Source organism: Grus americana, chromosome Z (genome assembly GCF_028858705.1).
Source record: "Grus americana isolate bGruAme1 chromosome Z, bGruAme1.mat, whole genome shotgun sequence".
NCBI lineage: Eukaryota > Metazoa > Chordata > Aves > Gruiformes > Gruidae > Grus > Grus americana.
Genome location: NC_072891.1, coordinates 85,507,903 through 85,528,057, shown reverse-complemented (window position 1 = coordinate 85,528,057; position 20,155 = coordinate 85,507,903). Strand labels below are relative to the sequence as shown.

At 41.4% G+C, this 20,155-nt stretch overlaps 1 protein-coding gene across 3 annotated transcripts in view; it reads left to right on the top strand.

Annotated features, from left to right (window-relative positions):
- FAM172A (family with sequence similarity 172 member A) overlaps positions 1-20,155 on the top strand; it is a 267,639-nt gene that overhangs the window by 144,358 nt on the left and 103,126 nt on the right. For all 3 annotated transcript variants that reach the window (XM_054810178.1, XM_054810179.1, XM_054810180.1), the window contains one exon: positions 9,268-9,387. In XM_054810178.1, the coding sequence (XP_054666153.1) occupies positions 9,268-9,387 (120 nt within the window). The remainder of the gene's footprint in view (positions 1-9,267; positions 9,388-20,155) is intronic.

The following is a 20,155-nucleotide window of genomic DNA, read 5'->3' as shown; positions in this document are numbered from 1 at the left end:
TTGCCAAAATTGAAATACAGTATTAGGTCAGCGATGCATTTAATGCAGCTGAGACCACTGGCACCTCTGTGAAGAACGGCCATGGGTGCTGACGACCACGCCGCGGTTTAAGGCCATCGTTTGCCTTCTGAAATACTGTAAATCAGGGCTTGGAGGCAGGTCCCGTGCCGAGAGGGTGGAAAGAGGGGTTTGATTTCCAGGATCAGCGTGTTCCTCACAGAGCAGAGGTGGCTGGAGCAGTTTGGAAGCAGGAGGAGAGAGTGGTTTTGGGGTTTTTTTTGATTCAGAAGTAGCTCTAGGTTATTGGTCAGGAATTGTATTAGTTGAAGGCTTAGCTGGGAAAACTCTTTTTCTGGCTGGAGTTGCTTCGTGTTTTCTCTTGTGTGCAATAAAGCTGGATATAAAGGGGAAAAGTAACTCCCCCCCTGCTGCCCCGGGGGAGGCGAGGACCGGAGCTCCCTGTGTTCCCACGTATATATAGCATAGATCTGAATTTTATTTCCTGGCCACCATCACCAGGGAAAGCCCAGCTTACGTCTGAAGTGGGGAAAGTGGGACAGGATCCGAAGTCGTCTTGGATGGTAATTGCGGTGGGAGCTGGGGAGAACTGGAGCCCCAGGGAGGAGCCAAAATACGAAACGTAGAAAACCTGGCTAGATGGTGTCAGTCTTGCACTAGCTAAAACTTGTCATTTTAAACCTAATCTCGGCAGTCGTGCCATGGCAAAGCGTGGGTATCGCCGCTTCCTCCCAAGCCAGCCCTTCGTCCCTTTTGCACTGACGGTGACAATTTAAATATTGTCTCAGTCTGCCAAATGCATTTTTGTTTTACATCTTTTATTTGGCTATTAAATATGCCAGATATTTCACATTTCGTGTAATTCTTACTCATTTAGCAGGTCTGTTGAGATTGCCTGCTTTCCTAATAAATTGTCCAGAGTTTTGGAGGTGGGACTACTCCCTAAGTTAATATGATGTGTATTTAACTGCAATATATCACACTTCTGGTCTTCCATTCTGCTGCTGACTGTATACACACAACAGCTTTATTACTAGGGCTTCATGAGCAATATTGGGAACATTTCCATCACTGGCCCACTTCACAAATAAAGTAGGCACAAGAAATTACATAGAATCATCCCAAATAGATCTGGGAATAAGACTGAAATCCGTCATATGAAAAATACAACCTTAAGTCACTTTACCATATTGCTTTCCAAAGGCATGTGGCAAATAATGTTGGCTATGCTATTTATATCTGCAAGTCCACAAATAATCAGGCTTAGCTATTGTGATAGCTGGTCTCTCCTTCTGTCTCGAAGGCAGCTGCTACCTACTGCCAGAGCGTGCATCTTGCCCCCATCTCGGAAGGTGCCCTTAAAAAGATAATAAAGTCTTTTTATTTCCCCAATTATTCCTGCAAGATGAGTGGAAGAGGCTGGCGGTTTTACGTCCAGAGGCTCTTGGTGTAATCCCTGCTAAGGTCATAAGTAAGGAAAAATACAGTGTGACTGTTTCTGAATGCGTGTGAACACAGTTGTTGAGTAAAATAACATCACTCACCAGTAATGCATTTGCATTATTTTAGTGTTGAACCTTTGCGGATTCAATGCTCTGTGTCTCCGCAGAGCTACACCAGACGTTGGTGACTATGAACCCGCTCTGCCACCTACACAGCTGATCAGATCCTCCGGGGTGGTGGTGCTTTCCTGCAGCAAAGTATGCAAATAAAATCTGTACAGAGCCCGTAGAAGAAGGGAGGAAGGAAATGTGTCCTCCATTCAAACTTTCAAGGCCAAAGCATCTATGATTTTATCTCTTCCCCTCTTGTTTTTCTGTTTTTGACTCAATTCAGGGCACAGCAGCTAAAATAACTCCCTTGACCCGCTGCTTAGTCTTCATCATCCTTGCTTCCCAGTGCTGCTAGCAGGACCTGCTAAACTGAATTTCAGGTGCATGTTGTCAGATTTAAGATTTGTTACAAATTTTCCTCCACCATCACTTCTGCTGCTGCGTCTTCTCCCCCGGTCCCGGCTGCTTTGGCACTGAGACCATCTTGACTTTGTTACCTTCGTCGGCTCTCTTCTGCAGCCTCCTTTCATCTGGTTTCATACAGAGGGACTCGCCCCATCATAAAAGGCAGTCCATCACCATCCTTCCTGAAAATCCAATTATTTCAGAGTTCTGCAACAGCCAACCCATCTTCCTGTATGTGAATCTCCATACATACATATATATATATATATAGCATACAGACTAATGTTACCCATTTCAGTAAGAAGGCAGAAGTATAATTCCTACTGTTAGTAAAATGTCCTGCTGCCTCCTGGGATTGGCTCTTGGGCTGGAGTACAAAACATTTCAGAAATATTTGTGCAAGAGTTCTCTAAACGCTGTGATTAAAACGGTAAAAAAAGATTTTTGGGTAGATGGAATGCTTCCTAATACGCTGCAATTTTTTCCATTAAAAATCAAATCTTAGTAAATGGCCTGAGCTAGACACTTTAAAGTTTTGTCTTCAGGTACTTAGGCTGAAGAAAAGTATTAGTAGGAGATCTTTGTTTCCACTTTTTTCCTGGTTTTGGTTTCTGTCCTTTCCTTGCTTTCCTCCTCTTCCCTGGTTGTAATACTACAGCTGCTATCTTTGGGGGAAAAAAATCATGTGCCAGCTATTTTTTTAGGCTTCCGTTCCAGCTCTCTTGCCTTCAAAGCCTCTTAGACCTTGTCCTGCACTGAGGCTTTGGAGCTGCTCTGATGATAATAACCCATCATATGGTTTCATTATGTTCCATCGGAATGAAACAGTTTTTTGTCTCATGTAAGGCAAATATTTGCAAACGGAATGAGGGAAATGCAGCAAGCGATGAGCATCGTTTAGTACTCATAAGGGTGTTGTGGGGGGAAGGAAAAAGAGAGGGCAGCTGTTGGGAGACGTCTGTGCCCAGTGAGGAGGTGGTGTGGTAGAAGGGGCGGAAGAGACTTGCAATGACTTTTTTTTTTAATCTGAGTGTTGTGAAAGGATGGAAAGCCTATAAAGAGGGGCGAAGTATAAAGGCAAGCACAGAGAAGAAGGGAGTGTGGTGGTGGAAGGACGTGAGCAGGACATGAGAGCTGCGAGGGACAAGACAGGGTGTCCCCAGTGGTGCAAACCCCAGGGGCCCATCTCACGTGTTGGGTTCTCCAAAGGACTGAAGAGCTGTTTTTAACTCCGTTGGTCTTCGAGCAAGTGGCAGAGTTCCTCCACACTTATTGGGTACCTAGTTAAGCCAGAGCTTCACAAATCCTGCCATGGCAGTAGAATGGATTGAAATCTTCTCCATTTGTTTGTCTTCAGCATTCACCACCCATGCCTTCTGGTTTCTATATACACGTGCACACATATACATACATACCTATATTAACTTGACGTTGAAAGCCTTGCTTTCTAGTCAAAGAAAGCGACATCCATTTAATTTTTACTGAGCCCATTACCTAAGAGTGTTGCAAAACGTGATGCTGGCCTGAGTCAGGTTATGACCATCAAGAACTGCATACCAGCAGGGAGCAAACTATCCCTTTGCTGTTCATTTCAGACCTTCTAACATGTAATTTTCTTTTAATGGAGCAGAGTTTTATGTACAGAAAAATATATCTTCTATTCTACAGAAGATACCAGTGTTAGCCAGTCACCACTGAAAACACTATTTCATCCCGGATTGTTTCAGTGACTGACTGCTCCTTCAAGGTTATATTTTTATATTGTTGTACTTACATTATATATTAAATTTAATTTAATGATTTTTTGGAAGGGTTGGGGGGATTGCAAAAGTTTGCCTGCCCCAAGGCAATGGGACAATCTGTACATGATTGCAAAGGTCCTGCTGGTGGAGAAGCATCTGACATCTCCAGGGAAGGATGGGAGACAGGAGACCTCAGCCTTCTCCATCCCTCCGCCTCCCAGCCAGCGTGCGGTTCTGTTCTCCCGTATTTAACACATGTACCATACTTGTTTACAGTAGCTCATCGAGCTAGAAGGAGAAATTGTTTTGCTGTGATAAGCGGTAATTATAGAAACCACCTTCAAGTAAATTGTTAAAAAGCTATTCAGTTGTATGGCATATTTCCCTATTTGTATGCATTTCACTTTTCACTTGTCACCAAAAAAATGTGATTCCAACTCCTTGATTTAAAAAAACAAAGTAAAAGGAGAGAGCTGTCACCGGAGCTTAAAACTAATTTGATTTTCTTGATTTGATTTTTTTGAGTTTTGATGAATTAGAAGTTTAAGAAGGGATCTGAGCTGCTCTGCCCCAGCAAAGTCTATAGTAGTTCAAGGCCTGCAGCTCTTACCCCATCTGTAACTTTCCAGCAACAGGTTACTTTGAACAAAACAAAACAAAAACAAACAAAAAAAAAGTAAAATTTGGCATTGAAACAGGAAATATGTGAACCTGTCACAGTAAGCAGTCTCAAAGGGCAAGCTGCTTTGCAGGAGCTAATTAACCTTAGGAAATAATTACACAAATATGCAAATGTTGTTTAGATAATTCCATGTGTTATCAACTCAGGTAGTCCATCATAACTGCAGACCTTGCAATGTCTAGGTGTTAGAATCTGGCATAGTTGATAAGGCTTCGGTTGCTGCATCACTTCAGCTTGGTATTTAACAATTAATGACTGTGATATTACATTAGTAAATTCAACCTGTTTTTTTGAATGCAACAGAACGTAACACTGTATTCACTGTGTGCACACTGCTTATCTGCGTATTCCTAATGGCTCCGGCCATTAAAATGTTATATACCTTTCAACTCTTAGCGTTAGCAATATTGGAAAAAATGACAGACCGGAGTCTGTGGTCTCTTCCTCCACTTTTTCGCACAATGGATGGCCCAAAACCAATCATTTTGGGTTTTCAGGGACTTAAAAACTATTCCAGAGAGAATTTTAAATCTGCAAGCCAGTTTTCTCAAAGCAAAACCTCTTTTTGAAACGTGACGAGGAGCAGCGTTTTATACAAGCCTGTTTCTGTTGGCACTGCGTGGACCCCGAGACAACGTACGTGGTCATGGGCTGCCATTCTTGGTGAGAGGTCCCCCTAAAGCCGAGCCCAGCTGTTCTAGGCTGGAGCAGCCCAGGATGTCCCTAATCCATGCCAGGACTCGAGCCGAGGCCAAGCAGATCAGCGACTGGCAACCTCTTCCCTACCGCAAGCTGCTGCTCCAAGCAGCTGTAGGAGAGGTTCTGGCCCTGGGATATTAAATGGCTTCATACATATGAGAAACATGAATTTATTAATCATTGTCATATTGTTTTCATAGGCTGTACTATTAAACTATTTGATTAAACTTTTGATATTAAAATTAAAAGCTCCATATTAACCATTTATGATTGGTTTTTGAGCAATCGCTGTTTTGGTTTAAAAATTGAGGCATTTTTTTATACACAGTTAAAGAGTGTTTAAACAGGCTGGTAAAAAGGTCTTTTATCACTAGAAAAGGGAATCTGTTCTTAAACCAGTATTTGTGAATACTCATTTCTTCCACGTGAAATAAAATTTCATGTATTCGCAAACGCTTGATGATCATTTCTCATTCAAAAGGGGTATGTCCGTGTGGCAAGAGCATCTTTTTGATTAGCCCCGTGCACCTGTCATTAACTGAACCAGAACCTGGTACCTGGCTACTTATATTCTATATTACTTTTATGGATGCCCCTTTTATAGCAGGTTCCGGAAATGTGTGCTTCCTGTAGCGTGCAGAAAGAGGAATAAATATAACATCAGCAATCTGAAATACCTCGGCAATACTCGTGTTAAATGATTTTAACCACCTTTATCTCCAAGGCATTCTTCACTGGGATTTGCTGCGCGCAAGTATGACGGGGGTTCGATAACTGATAGTCTCCGCAGCGTTGGTAGTCGCTGGTGGCAAATGAGGTATATTCGCTCTATTTTTATCGGCGCGAAGAACTCAAATACAATCGTTAATAGGAAAAAGACACAGACGTCCCTTCATTTGTTAGTGAACTAAAGGGTAAATCTTACTGATAGTGTTCCATTAGAAACAGAGGCGGGTAAGGTTTTGCATAACGGGGCACAGGCGAGGGTTGTACCTCCTGCGCTCAGAGCATCTGCGTCGTTCCCCACCCAGCACCGCGGGACGGGGCGGCAGGAGTCCGGTCGGGGGGTGCCTGGTCTGCAGCAAGCACGGCGTCTGCTGGCAGGTTACTTTGCATTGGTTAAGAAGCATCACATAACGTGGTTCTTAATTATTTATTTTTTTTTCCTCATTATATATATTGGAGGGGGGGAGATTCTCAGAGGGATGAAGACCCACAGCTGTGACTTCTACACCTCCAAAAAATCAGACCGCTTATTTAGATGTAGAATTACCGGTTACAGATGACCAACTTCCAGCAGCTGGAAATTTAACTTTCCCAGCACCTTTCCCTCTCAGTCTGTTTCACAAATGAGAATACCTTCAGCCTCAGCTGCCTTCGAAGGTAGATACCGTGATTCCTCCATTCCTTTCTGTACAATCATATAGATAATTATGTAAAGCATGACCAACACACCCCCGCTTTATCAAATAACTTAACAAGGTGGTATATAAGTGCACTGTATTCAGCTTGCAGTGATAAGAAGGAAAGCAACAGCTGCCTGAAACCGTCACCTTTTATGCTGAAACTGCAGCATCCAGCCTCGTATTTTAACCCAGGCCAGGCAGAGGAGGTTAATCCTAATGCACCCAGCGCAATTCGGAATCCGAAGGAGACCGGCCGCGCTCTGCCGTGCCCGCTGCCGCGGCCAGCTGCGTCTTGTACGGACGCGGCGCCGGCTTGTTCTCCGTCCGAATCGTTTAACGTACGGGCTCGTTACAAGGAGAAGAAATAAGCAGATGCTCTGAAGAAAGAGCATTTCTTCTAAACGTACGCGACTCCTCCGAACTCCTTCTCGCACACATGTGCGTTTCGTACCGTGTTTAGGGTTTAGCAGAGTGTGTACAGCAGCACAGTTTATCCTGACATTTTGTGGGGGTTTTTTCACCGGTAACAAAGGAAACCGTAGTTACAGTCTATCCAACTCGTTCTAGCTCATTTCTTTTTTGTTTTCATGAAACCCTATTGAGTCTTCGTACTGGACTGTGAAGCTGTGCAGTTAATGATCTGGCTTACTAGACCACTGGGTTTGCTTTAATTGGTGGAAGGTTTTTCGGGCTGAGTTTCTGAATCAGAAGCTTCTTGCTGCTGTCTTAGTCTTGAAGAAACCCTAAAATTGTGTGCTTTTCCCAGCAGTGTGTAGAGTGACAAATACAAATTACCTGAAAATACAATATTAACCAGAAACAGCCTCTTGCTTTTGTCAGAACGTTAAACCAGGGTTAGGTACCTGCACAAAAATTGCTGTTACGAGAATTAATGGTAACATTGTTATTTAGAAATAAATATCTTCTGAATATTTAACTAAAATAAATCTTTTAGATAAACTAGTCTTTTTAAAACTCTCCTGGTGTTTTAATGTGCCTTTTCCATATGTATCATAATTAGAGTACATCACTTTTCTGTAGGAAACTCCAGTTCAAGTTGTCCTTCAGCTTTATCGTAATAACTGGTCTGTCAATCATATTTTCTTTATGAAATTTCTTTTGAAAAGCGTCCTTCGTTCCACACAAAGGGAGGATTCTTTACCTCCTTTACCTATCTCTACAATCAAATTTCAAAACAGGGTTGAAAGAAAATAAGCGCTTTCTCACGCTGAGGTGGTTTACAATAGTTGATACATAATTAGTTAAAACTATGTTCTGTCATAGTCAATCAAGAGCAGAATCTGTCCAGGATTAGAAGACTATCTTCAGTGCTTTTTGGCAAATTTGATAAATATGTTTTAATCGCTCCTACCTTAGAGAAGAAAAATCTAAAAGCACATAATTGTTTTAAAAGCTTTGGGTCCAGATCCATAAAGATTTGTAGCCATCTCACTCTCATTTAGGAAACTGGGCATGAGAATAGAAGTAAAAGCCTGAATCCACCACGTTATTTAGTTGTCTGGCTCCCCGTTGATTTTAGACACTTGTAAAAGCTTAAATTCCCAAAACTGAGTTTCAGAATGGGACTAAGACCAAAATCACTTCAGTGTTCTTGGTAAAGTTACAGTAATTCACACTATGTAATTAGCATCTTATGATTGCCAGTGGCTTTTGCTGGTTTGTACTTCATTTTCCCCAAGGAACTGAGGCTTTGGTGGTCTGCGTCTGGGTCACCTAGGGGTATGGAGTTGCTGGTGGAGCAGAGCAAAGGGAAGAGGGATGCAGATTTTAAGAAATGACGCGTCCTTGGCTGATCAGCTCTTACTGGCACAAGAGAGCCTGGAAAGCTCGTGCCATGTTGTGCTGGAGGTGGGGCAGGGGACCTAGCAGAGCATCTTACTCTTGTCACCCGAGTCTAGACAGATTTGTAGTTACAGCACAGACAACCTGAGAAATAAGTGGAATATAGAGAGGTGCACGGCTTTCCGAGAGCCTCTAAGGTGGAGGTGGGAGAGCAGAACGCCAGGTTGAGCAGAGCACGCTAAAATCAGTGTAAATCACCCCAGTGCCTTCAATGACTCTTACATCGACTGCTGTTCACAAATTCTTGTTCAATAATAAGAAAAAGCACTCCCCTAACTACCAGAGACCCCACAGTAATGGCTGATGTGTAAGCGGTCAAGAGGTCTTTTGTCTGCTCTATATCTCATAGTCTGCAAGTTGCAAAAAGAAGCATTGAAAAGAGTAGTTGCAAATATCATAATTTTAATATTTGGCAGATTTCTGTTGGCCTGTAATGTGAAAAAAATTGCAAAGACTGAAATTGTATTTGTATTGTTCCTACTTGTTTTTATTTGTTTTATCAGGCAAAGGCTTAACTACTTTAAACAAACCATCAGCGAACAAACATTTGACAAAGAGTTGTCAAAAGAATGAAAATCAGAGCAGTGGCTCATAATTTCTTTGAATGCCTCTGTTTAGCTGAATTGCCATCATGGTATTTAGAGAAAATCTTGCAGATGCATAATTTTTGTTGTATTTATTAAAATAAGCCACAATAAAGCAACAGTTTTACTGCCTTTAAATTGCAATCTTAAATTTCTTTTATTTAGAGAAATGAATCTGTTCTCTTTTTGACACTAGATTATACTCATTTGAGGTTTGTTTTAACAAAACATTTTAACATATAGGAGCATGTTGCTTTTAGACAGAATTGCCGGTTTTTAAAAGGTAATTGTCACAAACATAATTTCTTTCTGCAGGATAATGGATCTCCTGAAGAACATGCAATTTATGTTTGGGACCATTTTATTTCCCAGTCAGCTGCAGAGAACGTGTTTTTTGTTGCTCACGGTTATGGTGGACTTGCCTTTGTAGAGTTGGTAAGTAAGTGTGACTTCTCCATTGCCTTCTTTCCTGAAATCTTTCACAGATTCTCTAAATTCTTGAAAGCAGCCATTTACGAACAACTTTGAACCAATGGTCAGATACAGATCTGTGAGGATTTCTTTGCAGCTGGAAGGTCATTGCATTTTTCTCTTGTTTTTTGACTTAGACAGTAAGGTCCCAAGTGCACACGGACCTGAAACCCTGCGGGAAGACAAAACGCATCCTCCTCGTCCAGGCTGCATGCTGGACACTCAGTGATTTTCTGCTCTGGGGTAGAAAGACAGAGAGTCAAGACTGAGAACGTGTAAGAACAGTTTTAAAGCAAAGTGACATTAGCAAATGCACCTTTTTGTATATAGATAGGAACTGAACATGAAGGGAAATTTGGCGGGTTTACCCAATTTTGCATTTTTTTTTCACAAAGGTCTACAGAAGTTGCTGGAAAGACTTTTTTTTTTTTTTTTTTTTTCCTCCATTTAGTAGGCTCTAGATAAATCCTGCGGGGATGTAAGGTGGGGAGGGCTCTGCTCAGTGTAAAGCTGCCCTGCCCCTGATGCTGGGACTGCTGAACATCCAGTTTGTCAGTCTTTCACTCTTTTCTCTAGATCCAAGTTTGTTGACCCCATCTGGTATACGAAGTTGCCTGTTGAACTTGTATACCACTCTTGCGGTGTAACTATAGTCTCCTCACTTAACTGTGAAATGCTGGTGTAATCAGGACGTGCTTTATTGAATGAAACTAAAAATAAATTTTAAAAAGTCCTGTTTATTGTGGAAATGTAGATTGCAGGACATTGCAGTTGGTTTTATCGACGCAGGAGTCAGCAGACACGTATGTACAACTTTTGTCCGTAACACATTAGTTTAGTCTAACCAAAAGTTAGCAAAAGTATTTCCTACCTGAATGTAAGATGAATGTCTTAGTTAAGAAAAACCGTGCATGAGTGTTTTGGTTTTAATCTTGTGCTGCTCTAAGTAGCAAGAAGAATCCAGAGCAGGGCCCCTCGTATTATTCTAAGAACTCACGATTTTTGTTAACCCTTTTCATTTGTAGAAGTTAAGGCCATTTTGATTTTCCTTGTGCTTCTTGAAGAGTATTTTTAAAATATGTATGACATGTACAGATTTGAGACTTGAGAACGGTTCAGCTGATCATTTTCCGCAGGTATTTTATTACCAGGTCAATACATAGTCTCAAAAGTAAATTTTTAAGAGACCAAATCAGTAAAAATGAAATAATTCCTTCTGTAACCACAACTTTGGGCAAGAAGCGGGTTGGATTGCATGTGCCTGTGGCTCCTTGGATGCAGCGATGGGTAGGGAGCATCTCTTCTGTCCTGAGCTGTGATTTTCAGCTGCCCGTGTGTCAGCCCAGGTTATTCTGTTGTGCCTCGTCTGTCCAAAGTGAAGCGTTAGCACAATTTTTGTAGGTTTTGTAAAGCCGTGTTGCTTGGGTCTCTGGACGCCTACAGATACATACGCCCAGCACACGGTGGGAATAAAAATCCACTGGAGACCTTTCTCAGTATTTCCTAAACAAAGTGCTAATTCGAAGGAGGCTTGGAGAGTTTTTCCATCGCGTTTCAGTCAGTGGCTTGAGGTGGCATGGGTAACAGATGACCAACGTGTCATTCCCATTTTGCCTGTTTCTCTTGTCACACTGGTGGATATTCCTTCACTTTTGTTCTACTTTAATATGAAGCACACAGATGTTTCAGAACAAGACTTGACTTCTGACCTTGGGGCTTCCAGGGTCAGGGTGCTCAGGGCCTGTGAAATTATCACAAGCTGAGCTAAAGTTTTTATCCATCGCAGGAAGCAACCAGTAAGTAAGAAGTTAAAAAGGAGCTTTGTCAGAGAGACAAGATGGTCTCAGTAAGGGTCAGCTTCTGTAGTCTGCTGTCTCTGCAGGAGATGCATGCCTGAGAGGAAGAATATAATATATAACCATTGGCACATCACAAATCTGTCATGCAAAACTAGACCTGAGAAGTATATTTAATGTACCGAATTGTTTTTTAGAAAAATCAAAGGATATTAACACCTGGTTTTGGTAGAGGTGGTTTGATATCTGAGCTCCACTGAAAACACTTTAATTAAATAATGCATACACTGAAGCAGATAGCATTGAAATAAACCCTGAACTAATTTATCACAATATTAATCTGTGAGATTTTATTTTGTTATGATCTCCTTTCTCTTCAACTTTATATCCATATGGCACTTAGTAATTGCAAAGAGCTCAAAAAAAAAAAAAGAAATGGAGCAGCTGATGGGCAATTACTGTCTTATGACAAATACATATTCGATCACTTTCTTTCCTGCTTTGTGTGGGGGAGATGATGAGGGTGATAGAGCAGCTACACCATATAGCAACCGTACCACCTCTACACTTGCCATGCAAGAATTTTGGGTCAACTGATTTGTAAAATTGTAGGTTATGGCAGTTATGGAGACCTGTTGCACAGCTGCTCCTTCTGCATCTGTGCCTCTTGCACGAGAGCGGTGGGAAGCATGTGGCTTTAATTTGGAGTGAGGGTTTCTGCCTGGGACCTCTGCATTTTATCGTGCCTGCAGGGAAAAAGAAAACGAGCAAAAAAAGTCCAAAAACATTTGCTTTTTCATTGAATATCTTTTAAATTCACTTTGCGTGTTCAGTGCTGCGAGCTCTGTCCCGATCGTTTGCAATCATCTCAGAGATCCCCAGCTCATCCTTTCGCCACGGCACGAGGCTCTCGATGAAAACCTGGCGCTCCGCCGTTAAGCAGAGAAACGCAGCAAAACCTGAGATGAAGCAAAGACTCATTTGTGGTCGTCCGTACCATGACGTGGGAAGAGCTGCTGCTGTCTGCTCAGCCTCGCAGGGACGGGACGCGTCCAGGTGCCCCTTGGTTTGCAGCTGCTAAAGGAGCTGGCACGGGAAAAGCAGCTCTGCTCTGCCTCGTCCCTTTGCAGGTTTCTGAAGTCCAGTGCTGGGGTGTGGGCATGCATTTTTGGTGGTAAATGCAAAGTGACAGGAGAGCCACTATAACCATTGCATGTGAAACTGGAGTAAGAGGAGGAGCAGTTTTGTTTTCAAACCTTTGGTGGCCAAACCTGGTCTTCATGCCAGATTTCATCTCACCATAAAAATCAGGCTATGGTTTGGAAGTCCTTCATTAAACAAACCGGTAAAACTTGGCTGCAATTTTCAAATACATGCCACAACATCTAACATTTTCATTGGTTACTGCAGCTTTTTAATCTACATTTTTGCATGTCTGTGATTGTGAGATTTTAAGGAAAACGGAGTGAGCCTGTAATACCGTGCTTGAATGCACAGAAACTGTTACCCAGTTATTGCAGTGTAGGCACACAAGTTCTGCACCTTGCTGGGTCATAGATTGCTAGGGGAATAATTGAAAGTGATTGAACATGTGTGGGAAGTAAAGTTCCACTAATAAATGTAATTAGTTGTATTGTTTATAGCTGGAATTACAAATGCTAATCATAAAACCATATGCTAAAATGTACTTTAATATTTAGTGATTAAAACTTTGTGTAAGTGTGGTTTGAAATTAAATGTGCATCTAATAACATCTCCACGTAAATTACATTTTGAATACACAGCACTAAAAATAGTTGTTGGGTCACTGTGTTCTGCTAATTACTGATTTTTAAAAACTCAAGCCATGATTCATGAACACGTCTCAGCTTCTTACTTCTGTTATCCCTTGCACAGTGTAGTCGGGGATTTATTTTCAGAAGCAGCTTGCTGTAGTTGACGGTAAATTGTGGAACTTTCCCAACTCCTAGCTTATAATAATTTTATGAAATTTAACAGAAAGTGAGAATTTCAAGTTGATGGGAGTCAATTTTATATTTAGTTTACAGAAAATAAGTTTCTGGTACAACGCCTCCTTTGAGTTTTTCTGCCAAATTTTGTGGGTTTACAATTATTTTGCTTTAAAAAGAATGTTTTCCCTTGTCATTGCCTGCATGAAAGACCCTCACAGGAGAAAAGATATATTGTGCCCCAGTGCCTACCAGAGTGCTGTGCCCATCCCTTGCAGATCTCATCAGAGCATCAGTGCCTGGCTGCGTGTAGAGGGGACAGAAAGGGTGGTCCTAGGATGCTGGGCGACATGTAAAACTAGCCGTGTCTGTCGTTGTAAAAAACACATGACAACTGATCACTTCAGAATCATGAGCAGAATTGTTAAATCTAAGCTTTCAAAATTGTCAATTAGGTATTCAGTATCCTGGGATAAAAAAAAAAAAAAAAAGATTTTGTGGAAGATTTCTCATGTTTGCCTCCTCATTGGCATTCCTGAGACCTTAGGCTTTGCATTTTCAAGGGTTTCCTCAGCACCTTATGAACCAGAAGGGTGGCTTTTTTTGTTTTAATTTTAGTCAAATAATATCTCCAAGGAAAAAAAACACCAAATATCATGGGAATCGTGACAAAACTGTGAGAATCGGTAGTGGTATCTCCAGCTTACAGCATTCATACTGCTGTAAAAATACAAAGCGCACGGGGGAATGAAATATAATTAAATTAGGAGAAGGAAAGTAGGTTCATTGTCTTTGAGCGGATAGGAAACTATTCATTATGGTTTTTGTTGGCTAAAATGTTGGATGTATGTATTGACAATTTGCACAAAGGTACAGATAAAAGTGTGTTCGCACACACACGCGCGCACTGTGTGTGTGTATTTTTAGGCAGCTTTGTTAAAATGAGAGCCCTTAAAACACACTGTTCAAATTATGGTACCCACTGTAGAGTCCTAATTCCATCAAAATCAGCCAATTTTGTCCATTTGAAATAATTCTAGGTCCATCATTTTGAGATATGCTCTGCAATATGCTGCCACTTCATTTTGTTGTATTGTGCTGAGTACAGCGAGGACCTGACCCTGGCTGGAGCTGGTAGGTGCCATAATAATAACAATGATGAACGGACAACTGCTGAGCTACCTGGGGGTCTCTGAGGCTGCATCAGTATTCTGGCACGGGCAAAATGCAATTTAAGAGCCTCAATGACTGGGCTGTGAATGTGTCATTAGCTTTTCATTAATTTAATTTCCTGACATTTCAGATTGAATGGTTTGTTATATTTGGCTTTTTATTTATATATACTTATATATCTCTATCTACTTATTTTTTATATTTAGTTTGGTTCAAGAATTGATGAGCATAGAGTGGGTACTGTGGATATGCAAGTCTTAATTCCCCTGGCTGACATATTAAATCGAAATACATCTACTGATGTCTGGCAGAAATAACACAAGGTCTGTGATGGTTGTAGGAAGCATGGGAGAGAGCTGGAAGGAGAGCGCTGAAAGTAAAACACCTCAGTGACCAAGATCCGTATTGTGAAGAAACAAAGCAAAATATCACTGTGCATCAAGGCTTTGTCAGCATTAAACTACAAAAAAAAAAAAAAAAAGACATTCTTTAAATGTTGAATGTCAATTGGGAGAGCAGTATGGGATGCTGTCTTGTAGGTTTATGGGGACTTGGGTTCTATGTTCAGTCTTTGTCCAAATCTCACCCAACTCTAACTGTTTTGGGTGTCACCTTTTTCTGTCTTGTACACTTACATTAGCACCTCTTTGAGTCAGGTCTGACTTAGGTAGGGACACTCAGAAAAATAAGTCTAAAAGTAGAAACAGGATCTTAATTCCATTTGGTTATTTATTTCAGTTATACTTTGTTGTGCCTCTTGGAAAAATGCTCGTTCATCTGAAGAAGGTCAAATGAGAAATGGGGGTGGGCAAGAGGAGCTAATGGAGAAACAGCAGTGGGTTGTCTCTAAAGGGTCGGACAGGACGGGGGGTCACCAGCCTTGGGGCACATTTCTTTTAGTGTTTCTGTTACTGACATGGGCCCACAAAGTAAGTATGTGCTAATGCAGTTGGCTCCTGGCATGAAGTAGTGAAGTCACCATTGGTATTCAGAAGTAGAATTTCTGCAGTAATAGAAATTAAAGGAAATAATAGAAACTTCAGGACACTTAGACATTGACTGGCTTGTCATCTGCATTTGTGTACAAAGAGTGATCTCATCGATAGGGAACAGCAGGGATGAGAAGTCCCTTGGACGTGCGGCTTCATTGCTGATAGCTGTAGGTGAATGACCCGATCATGCAACAAAAGAGCCAAATGCGATCCTGTGATTTGTTCACTCTTTCTGTCCTAGGAAGGGAAATATTAATGCCAGCCAGCATGCTAGTGAGATTAATCTGAGATAATTTGAGACATTCGGGAAGATTAACTCAGTCTGGAAGAGATATGGGGAAGAGGTGTCAGTACGCTCAGAGCGATGGAGAGCCTATTTTACTAGAAACGACGAAGAATTCGCAGACGTGCCGCGATGTTGTGCCACATGGAGATGTCCTACCTACCGTGAGCACCGGAATCAACATAGCCTTAGAAAGAGTACACACACCCTCTAGGCTTATCAGTCTTAATAAGAGCTGTGTAATCTGCTAATGCTCTTACATCAACTTTGGTAACTATTGAAGAAAAAGAAGGTTCGGCATCTATTCTGTATTTGCTACGGAAGCAGAGTTTAAAAAGCATGGCTTGTTCAGCCTGGCGAAGGAAAGCTTAGAGGGATTGGTAGCACTCTGCAAATACATCGGGAGAGTAAACAGCGGGGAGGGAGAGCCGTCTAAGCCAAAGAACAATGTTGGCACAGGAACAAATGGATTAAAACTGGTCATGAATAAATTTAGGGTGGAATTAGGTTTCTCACCATTGGATAAGGAAGGCCTGTTTGGGAACAGGAGGACTGGGGTAAAGCTGGTACCCAGCGTGACCCATGCATAGCAAGAGTGATGTGAGTAATTGGCTGGGACCGTTGGTCCTTGGTATGACCCAGGAGTCCGTGTTCCTGTGAAGGCCAGCGTGTGCAGGTGCGTGTTTTCAGCCGTGAACAATTGGACCTGGTTTAGATTAATTTTTCTGGAGTCGGCGCCTCGCTGACTCTGTGGCTCAAGCCCTGGAAGCACTGAGTTTGAACCAAAACCAGGTCAACCCCCAAACACCAACGTTTGCAAAAAAACTTTCTTCCCTCCTCGTTTGTTTTTGGAAGTAGCAGACTCATTTTTGCTCATGCTTTCTGAAATGCACAAGCATCAGCTTGCGGTAGAAAGCAATGGGGATCGCAGATCCCATGGTGAGGGGTTGCAGCACTAAGGAAATTAAATGGAGGATTGAGTGAAAAATACTGAAGTATCTTAATATGTGTCACTGCCTGCTGTGTTGGTAGCAACTTCTTGATCCCATTTGGCTTTCACTGATACGTACATATAAAAAGTGTGTGTGTATACTTACATACATACATATATATATTTTTATGTGCATATATTGCCAATTTTAACACAGAGCAGATAAACATTTTAGACCATCCTCAGCCTAAATAAATAAGCTGACAAGTGTACAGTGGCATCATTTCACTTGCTACCACTTATTGTTATTATCCATTTGAACTGCGGCAGCAATCACATAGTAGTGCCTTCTCCTGAAGAGCCTGCGGTCTGGAAGGATCATCTAACGGGAAGAGACAGAGGAATGATGAACGATTACCGAGCAGTTCAGAGCACCGTAGCTGCATGTCCTTTTTCATTTTTTAGTGTTTTGCTTTAAATGTTGTGTAGGCATCCCGTTCCTCAGTTCATCCCCAGCCCTCTCAGCCTGGCTACTGGATGAGAGAAGAGGATGGCCGCAATGAAAGCCCGAGCATTGGCCACTTCCAGAACAGGCTCATGTTTTGAATATCCATCCCTCCTTGTCACCTTGCTCTAGATAACTTGCTCAGCCTCATTACCTTTTGCTTCCTCTTAATCATTTGCTAATGTAATATCTCATGCTTCACTCAGCTTAACCCGTGGTCTGCAGGCTAGCTGTACGTATGTCCCTTCCCTGCTATTCAAAAGGAGAAGGGCAACGTTTCATGGACCGGAACAATATACCAAGTACTAACCGTCAGCACCACCCATCATTACTTTACATCTCATCGTCCCGTTCATATTAATTTTCTAGTTTGACACCAAAGTTGGAATGCTAATTACAAAATGAACAAAGAACTGGCGATGGGTAAAAGTTTGGGTTACTTGGAAATACGAGTTTATGTCATATGGGAGTTGGAGGTGGAAGGCACAGCACTTTCTGCAGTTCTTTGCAGAGACTTTTCTAGAGCTGTGTCATCTCGCTAGTTGTGATTTTTTATAATTTCTTTGCATTGTTTTAAACTCCATGCACCGCACAGTGAACGGTTATTTTTAGGTTTCAGTATGAAGAGCTTTCTGATCCTTAGCAATCGTTCTTGAACTTCCATCCCCTTGTTGTCTCGTTGCCCAACTATATATAATTAGGTCTTTTTTTCTTTTTTGTGTGTATTTATGTCTGATTTCAGTACTGTTTGTCAACATTTCTCTGGCAGTATGCTGAGAATTGGACTCCCCGTTTTAAGTGCAGTTACTATAGTTAGCTCAAGGTGAACTTCAGTACCTTTGTTCAGCTGTGCAATGTTTTGGTCAATGCAACCAGAACGGTACTAGATTTTATTTTTTTTCTGAACTTTCTTTGATTTTGGTACCTGCTAATGTTCATGCATCCCTCAAGAGTATTTTAGTTCTCCTCATTTCCCTTTCCCCTGTGATCCTGAAGGTAGTAGATGATTTTTTACCCCCCAACACACCAATATTATCTCAAGTTCTTCCAAATTGAATCTAGGTGCGCTCTGGCCCTTGTTGTGGGGGATGACAAGCTAGATTGTCATAACGATCCCTTTTGTACTACAGGTCTGTGAATCTTGGAAGCTCGTTTTGTATTTCTTTCATGCCTTACTTCTCTTGGCAGTTCCTCCAGCTTTAATGTCACCTGCAAATTTAATTAATTCCAGATCATTAATGAAGATGTTAAATAAAACCATATTTGGCATCTATCCCTATATCTGACTAGAAACTTCTTCTGGCTCAATAAATTCCTTTGTATTAGTATCCTTTCCTGCATTGTTTCAACTGTTTTAAATTCTGCCAGATAGTGTACTTATCAGTCAGTTTATTTTTCATTTCAAATTCTAGCTTTGAGTGGAGAAAAAAAAAAAAAAAAAAAGCCAAAGCACAGGACCGTGTTCAAGAACACGTCGCTCGTCCTTTCAGTTGTGCAGATAAACTTCAGCCCTTGAGCCTATCAAAGCTGATGGGGCGACGTCTGTGTGAAACCATGTCCTTAAAATGCATGGAGTACACCGTTGATCCCAACAGTGAAGTCCAAGACCCAGGGCAACTGGTTTTCTTTCGTTCCCTGCCTAACTATTAATTTCCTCACTGGTTTCCCAAGATTCCCAGAAGTTACGAGTTGTCATCTCTAGGTGTGCACCTCCATACAGGTGTTTTCTGTCTGAACCATCTCGTACTCATCAGAGCTCTTCCAGACATTGGGGAAGTTCATCAACAGCAACGGTAGACAAGTCTTCTGTCCAGAACCTCTGAGGAAGGTACCTGGCACTGAACATCTTTGCCTTCTCTCTGATGCAAACTATTTCGGTCCATCTCTTTTTTGGCTCCCTGAGGTGAATCCCTGAGATGCTGGTGCACATGCTGTCCTGCCCCTGAGCCCCGGGTCTTGTTTTTCTGGACAGACTTAATAGTTCTTCACCCCATCCTGGTTGATTTTCAGACTTTGCCTTCTTAATCTTGTAAAATCTTCTATGAATGCACATCTTCCTTTCTATTTTATTTAGTCCACCTGTTCCTGGGTTGCACCAGCAGGTGCATCTTTGTGCTGTGGTATGCACCCTTCCGCTTTCCTCATCCTCTGCAGATGCCTCTTCTGGCACTGGTGCATCAGGACAGGAAAATGCAATTTTTAGGACACCACTTTATGCAGATGTGGTCGTTGCACCTATAAATTTCCATACGTTGGACTGACTGGAGGTTCAAACAACATGAGTGCTGGGGTTTTTTTCAAGTGGGTACAATAGGAGAAACTGGCATTTAATTTAACTTTGTAGGTTGTTACTTGTCTGTCTAGATTGGTTTGGAGAGCAGCTTAATACTAAAGATTTTATAACATATGACATCATCACAGTCTAAAGGGATTGCGGTTCTCTTTGAGTGCGTATATGAACACTAATAAAGAAGAAAAGTAGTAGTTGTGGATTTGCTTATACAACAAAGAAAGTCGGAAAATCACACGTACTATTCCCTGACAGGTTTTGTGGTGCATTTAGATTATTTTATCTGAAATATTAGGCTGTTTTAAATTCTGTTTTGTTTTGGTTTTTAATGGAAAACCCATTAAAAAGAGGAAGTTGTCTCACTGTTATTTCATACATTATCCCATTTCTGTGACATGATCTTACGCTGATAAGACTACACAAGTGTATTGTGTTACTGTTAATTTAAATGTTAATTATGGTGAAAAGTATATGTATGGCTTTTGTGTGGAACAGTAGAGATTTTATAAGACTTTAAGACCTGGTTTAGTGGATCAACCAAGGGACCTGCAAGTTAATAATATATTAGGCATTGCAAATCCAGATGGAGTAAAAGGGATCCAAACATACTGTGGTGAAGGGAGCTCTAAAACTGTGGGACTATAAGAAGCAGCTGGAATTTGCATTTTATCCTAGAACTTTCTCTAATCTAGTGGAGATGTGTTACATAGCTCTTTCAGTATATTAGTGAAGTATTTTAATATTAATAATAACTTGACTACCAGTGTTTAAATGTTAAAATAATCCTATTTAAGGGTTTTGCTTGAATGTGAT